Genomic DNA, 6,546 nt, shown 5'->3' with positions numbered 1-6,546 from the left:
CTCAAAGATCATCTCGTTCCAACCCCCCTGCTCTGGACAGGGTTGTTGTTATACAGACATTTCATATGCTCAATTAATATCCCACAGTCTTCAGTGGCAATGCTCAGCACTTCACAAACCAGACCACAGAGTCTGAGGGACACTTCCTAATGGAATGCTCGGAAAATGCAAACCAGAAGTCAGCAACCACCTATGAAAAGATGGGCTTAAGCAACTTGCCTAGCACCATAAAGAAACCTGGACAGAGGCAGTAGTGATTCCTCATTCTCCAAGATGGCCTGTAACTGCCTGAGGAATGAGATCATCCTCTGGCCCTGCTGTTCCCTGCCTTGTCAGCTCTAAGCACCTTCCCCACACTTCAATAGAGAAGAGTAGTTCCTACAGATTACAGCCTCCTTCGTTACTGAGCCCTGATTTATCCCTAGGGAAGGTCTGAAAGTGCACTGAAAGAAGCAGAGTCCTAGGGAAAAAAATGTGAATTATCTCAATTCATGAAAGAGCACAGGCAAGCTACTTATGTTTATCAGAAGGCTGACTATAAGCCTTTATTTTCCTTTAAATGTAATACAGTTATATATATTCCAATCATTGTGCTGAGCATCATTTCATTTGCAGTATTACTTACTGCACAGCTGTTTAGAGATTATTTTAGTTCTATACATTGTATGATATTCACTTAGATTTTTAAAAAGAGGTATTTTTACCAGCTTTAAGTTTGCTGTGATGAAGATCTCTGCCTGAAGCTGCTGTGTTAAAACTGTATGACCACACAGATCAAACAAACATCTGTTCTATTAACATCTCAACACTGTAACAAAACCCAATTGTATTCAGCTGCACGATATAAACCAGCTATTTCCAGAAACGCCTGTGCAGTCCCAGTCACGTAACAATAGTTTTAATACTACACAGAGCTTCAGTGCACTTATTTTCAGGTCTGAGCACAGTGCAAGGCACAGCAAGGCAGCAGGTGTGAATCCGATACCTCCTGCAAGAGGCCTTTGTCTCTCCTGCTGCTCTGCAGGCAGCCCCAACACGGTACAAGGACCGTGGGCGTTCTGCAACACTCACCTCTCTGGCGGCCAGGACGATAGTTGTTAATTGGGAACGATCGCCCCACTCTGCTAAAAACGTTAAAGTAAAAGCCTGGACAAAGATGGGAGAAATAAAATGTAGCCACTTCTTCTGAGGTATAGCAGTGCCTGGCCCCGATTCCACATCTCCTGGCCCATTTAAGAGTTTAGTTCTTTGAAGCTGCAGAGGACAAGGGAAGAAAAAGCAACCATAAGATTAGAAATGTCACCTAAACAACGCAAATTAAACACTGACACAGTAAAGTTAGCTGCTTAGTATCTGGAATGGTATTAGCCACCAACTGCTGCATTATCAACTATCACTTCTATCAGCACACACACTATACACATACATATACACTTGCAATCACCTCTAACTTCCATTTATTGTCCATCTCGTGCTTTACACAGCAGTTTCAGTAGGAATGACACCTCGTTTCTAATCACAGGTTTCCTCCTATCTTTAAAGCAGGGACCCTCCTTTCCCAAGTAGCGGCTCTCAAATTAGGATTTAATAAAATTAATGGAAAAAAAATCTTGAAAGAAATAAGATTAATACTCCAGACTATTCCTTTAGAAGTCATCCCATATACTTAGAAAGTTATTATACAGAGATCTTTGCTGCAACACTACAAATCTCAGCATTATTCTGCTTGACCATGAAAAGAAATTGAAGTAGAGGCAAGAGTAAACTGTTGATGTCCTCTCTACTAGTAATACATTAAAAAATAGAAGGGGGGGGTGGGGGGAGAAGGAAGGACTCTATGGAGAAAGTCCCTTTTCTCCTTAGAAGCCAGGCTTGCCGCAGAACTGGAATCACCTGTTGGAACAGCCTCCAGGGGCCACTTCTGTCCCATTTACCACACATTTTCTGTGTCAAATTATCAATCACAGACACAGATGAACACCTCAAACACAACAGTGCTGTTCTGCAGCTTCACAGCTGTAACTATTTCATCAGCCATAATTCACAAGAAGTTTATGACTTACTTCCTCATCTTTTTTTTTAATTTCTGCTTGAACCTCCTCCAGCTCTTCCTGACCCTCATCTGGACTCATTTTCAAGCCTTCCCGAAGCATTCGGATGCCAAAAATTGCAAACAGTGCTGTTGACACATAGTATGTGTACACACGAGGAATAACTGTGGTGGCATAGCCAAACAAAACTGAAAAGAAAACAAATGCATCATTTAAAAAATAAGCACGAGGATCATAATTGTTTTTCCCATATCTAAGAAACGCTCACTAGCAAGTCTGCAATTCAAATGTCCACCGATAAATAATTATTGCATCTTTTGTTACTTTTATGGGGTTTTTTGTTTTGGTTTGGTTTGGTTTGTTGGGTTGTTGGTTTTTTTGTTTTGTTTTTTTCCCAAGATTAGGACACTTTAGAAACTCCAACCCTTTCTGGTCCTACCAGAGACTGAAGTCTATTAACACACAAACAAGGCACACCAGGCAAAGCTGATGTGCTGCTATTCCCAACAGCCAGTCCAAGCAACATTATCTTTCCCATCAAGGACTAAGCAAGTCCTGCCTTTCTCCAAGCATGCCATGAAACTATAATGTGTAATCATGGTAGATTAGTCACCGTGCATACCAGTTAATTCCATTTTTATATGTGACTACATGTTGGATGGCATCTCTTCCCAAGCACTTATCGGATAACGTCAGAATAAGATTTTCTACAAGTTAAGTCTACTAGACATGCCCACAAGTCATCCAGCTGCGTGAATCCACGTCTGTCTTCTTCTGCCAAGTGCAAATACCTGCACATTACTAATCCCTTCCCTCCCACGCTCCCCACAAACACACAATGTGACCAACTTCGATCTTCCTTTAATTTAAAAGCGCCAATCCCTCTCAAAAGACCAAAAGCTACCTCCACAGCACATGTACTTTTATGGGCATCGAAGGCGATCACACTAAGCCAAAACCACTTCTCAAAGAAGAAGAAATATGCAACTCTGACAAAGTACTCACTCCATAAAGTAAGAAGTTAGTGTTTTTGGACAAGAAAGGCCTGTATAAGTGAGAGGAAATTACAACTGCACACCTAACATTCAGGCTGCATGGGCCACGCACTCACAACTGTTCCTGTTGTCTTACTCCAGGGGCGATCAGCTAAAAGGAAGTGTATTTCCGTGGGCACACACTCGCTTCGCTGAAAAATGCACTCAGAAATTAGTACCTAATCTGGAAATTAATCCACACTGCCACTACCAATTGAGACCAAAACTATCAGGCTGTACTACTGGAAAACATGACACATACATATATATGAATAACAGGATTAGTTGCACAGCTAAATAAAAAAGGAGCTAAACTAAACTTCTTTTATAAGGAATTACATAAAGTTTATAATTATACTAAAGACTAATATAAGTATAAATATTAATAAAAAATAAATGCTAAAGCAATGCAAGAAACTACACAAAAAGATTTTTTTTTTAGTATTACTTGCATATACAAGCATAGTAACATTGTTATAATTAGAATGAAAAATTAGCTTATTTTGTCATAAGGTAGAACTGTCTCTAAACACAGCTGGAAAAAACATCCCAAGAAGTGATTACTTGGGATCAGTCAGTTTAAGCAAGCATGTTTTCATTAAATCAAGGTGGGGAAAACCCCCAGGAATTTCCAGATAACAGCTTGTATGAAACAAAGGCAGTGGGGAGAGAGAGGAGAAGTGAAGAACTAGGAGGGAAGAAAATAAAATAAAATAAAAAGGGCTCATTTCTGAAAAGGGAAGCCTCTAAGCTGGGGGATAAAGTAGAAAATAAAGCTTTTATGAAAAAGCATCAAGAAAGATTTTAAGAAAGACTTTGTATAGAAAATGGGAGAGCTGTAATGGGCAGGAGAAAAGACACTGCAAGATTTACAGAATACGGCATCACCTGTGGTACTAAATAACAATGTATGAAGCAAGCAGTGCAGAAGTGGAAGAAGCATCAAAGACTGTTTACTAAGTGAGTAATAGAAGAAAGTAATACAACGCCATCATTACATGCAACACAAATGGAAACTGCTCCAGGACTGCAATAATAATTGCAGCAATATATACAGCAATAGCTACACATCCAAAAACTATTCATAGAAACACTTGCTGAGAAGCCTGAAGCCAGTTAATCAGCTGTCTCCAGTGTATATAAACCAATGAACACGACTTCAATTATTTCTGAAACAGACATCATTAGAAGTGAGCACACTTACAATTCATGCTGCATCTGATATGCAAGAAGGCTGCTCCATTTTACGATCACAGCTACATAAGCACCCACAGCTACAGGTTCCTCAAGTGCCACCTGACACTTGACTCCCCCCTGCCAGCTTTTATCTGTCAGTACCACCCATCCCAAAGGATCACAGCAGAACATCATCTTCCACTTACACAGCTCCCAGCACAAATCCAAACAGATACACGTACGGGCGGACAAGTCAGATGAGGGAAATTTGTCATCATATCGAGAATCTTTTGCCTTAGGAGGAAAGAGAGTCACTCCCACATTCCCTTAAGGCACACTAATTTAACAGGAGCTAAAAATAAAAAAGGAAACTAGTGTCCCAAAAACCAAAGGAAGTGCTTAGGCTCCCAACCCCATTCCTCTTCCTTAAGGTCACAGTGAGGTCTGGGGAGCGCAAACAGCCCATTACAGGTAAGACCCTAAATATTCAATCTGAGCCATAGTCCTCAGGAAAACCTTCACACTCTCCTCAAAACTTATATACTTACTACCTTCATTTTAATTTCAATTAAGATTTATCAATAAACACGCACCCAGCACATTTTAAGAGATGAAACAAAAAGAGCACTAACCTGATAAACATGTCATCAGTCCCAAGGCGAGCATGGCTCCCGCCAGCACAGTCAAGCGGTTGTACCGCATCGCCATGATGGCGGCAATGAAGAAGGTCTTGTCCCCCAGTTCCGATACGATGATGACCGATATAGCAGCCACGAATGCATGAATAAAGCCCAAATTAGTCTTGTCAGCTGACTCTTCATTGACAATGTGAACCGGAGCAACCGGTGAGGACCCCTTCTGTAAGAGAGGGCGGGGGGGGGCACACAACACAAAACCCCACTAGTTAATTAGGCTTGGATAGCTAGTTAGCAGAAGTACTGAGCCTTGTATTTCTCCTGTCGTATCATACTGCACAGTGAGACATTTTAAGTATACATGTCTCCCACAGCATTAATGACCATTAACTAGTTACTGGCTGCCACCTACCTCAAATTGCTAGCTAGGCACTTAGTGAGAAGATCAGATCATGCAAGGGTACTTCATGATGCACACGCTATTACCAGAATTAATAAACCACTATTAATTACAAGAAAACATGGGGAAAGCTGCTTTAGTCCAGCTCTAATATTGCTGTCTTTACAATCCCTGGCTATTTACTTTATGACCTTGACCAAACAAGCAATTTTCTGATATAAATATGAAGAATTAAACTCTTCAAACTAAAACCGGGCAACTAGGATAGCTCAGGAGAAATACAAGGTCCTTTAAAAAACTGTCAGGATCATTTTCTTCCCTTGCAGAATCTTTGCATCTCAGCTGCATCAACTTCTCATGCAAGTTTCCCTCGGCTCTTTCTGTACACGCTCTATGTCTGCTGACAACGAGTTTTAAGACTTTTCAGTGGTCAAGCTGGACCAGCACACTCCAGATCTCACTTGCTCACTGAAGCATTTACTTTTACAGAGATTAAGATATCTACAGTCAAAAGCAAGGCCCAAAACAAGGAAGCCAATGTTCACACGCCTGACCAGCGAGGGTTATAAGGCTTGTTTCAGCACATCAGCCAGCAGAGACAGCCTGAAACGTGTTTTAACACAGTGACCTCCCAGCGTTCCACTTTCAACAGCGCTGGAAGCTTTTGGGTTTGATATTTAAAAGTTTACAAGCTTTATACGATACACGATGACTTCCCCGGGTTCCTTCACCTTTAGCAGTGCTGTAAATTTTTGGGTTTACTATTTACAAGTTTCCATACTCTACACGCTACATCAAACCATATGTTACTAATTTTTCTCATCCCTCCGTGTGCTGCCCCGGCCCCAGAATCCACCCCCTAAACAAGAACATCATTTAAAAAGTTTTAGTGCCAAGAAATTAATTTTAAACACTAAAGGAAAACTGGCAGGTTCTGACTCGTAACAAAGGCAGCTTTGCTCTGCTTCTCTGAGGAAGATACAAATATTTACCTGGTGAAAAAAATAGCATTAGCCTCTTTTTTATGTCGGACCTAAATTTCCTTCTTCTAGCAGAAAAAGGGAAAGCTCGGTGCCACCGAAAGCCCCGCAGCTTTCCCTTTTTCTGCTAAAAGAGGGGAATTTAGGAGTCCGATGGCCCCGAAAGGCGAAGCGCCCGCAGGCCGGGCCGGGCAGGGCCGCTCCCGCCCCGGCTGAGGGAGGGGAAAGGGGAAGGGGGTTGCGGACGCAGCCGGCGCGGCCCGGCCCGGC

General features: G+C 41.7%; 1 protein-coding gene across 1 annotated transcript; it reads right to left on the bottom strand.

Annotated features, from left to right (window-relative positions):
• Positions 1 to 1,071: 1,071 nt before the first annotated feature.
• TMEM165 (transmembrane protein 165) lies at positions 1,072 to 5,119 on the bottom strand (the record flags this gene model as incomplete). Its single annotated transcript, XM_010170621.1, has 3 exons — positions 1,072 to 1,254; positions 2,064 to 2,239; positions 4,894 to 5,119. Coding segments are annotated over 3 exons (585 nt in total), but the record flags the coding sequence as incomplete, so codon positions are not given.
• Between the last annotated feature and the right edge of the window lie 1,427 nt (positions 5,120 to 6,546).

Source organism: Antrostomus carolinensis, unplaced genomic scaffold, assembly GCF_000700745.2.
Source record: "Antrostomus carolinensis isolate BGI_N321 unplaced genomic scaffold, ASM70074v2 Scaffold56156, whole genome shotgun sequence".
Lineage (NCBI taxonomy): Eukaryota > Metazoa > Chordata > Aves > Caprimulgiformes > Caprimulgidae > Antrostomus > Antrostomus carolinensis.
This window is presented reverse-complemented; position numbering and strand designations above follow the sequence as displayed.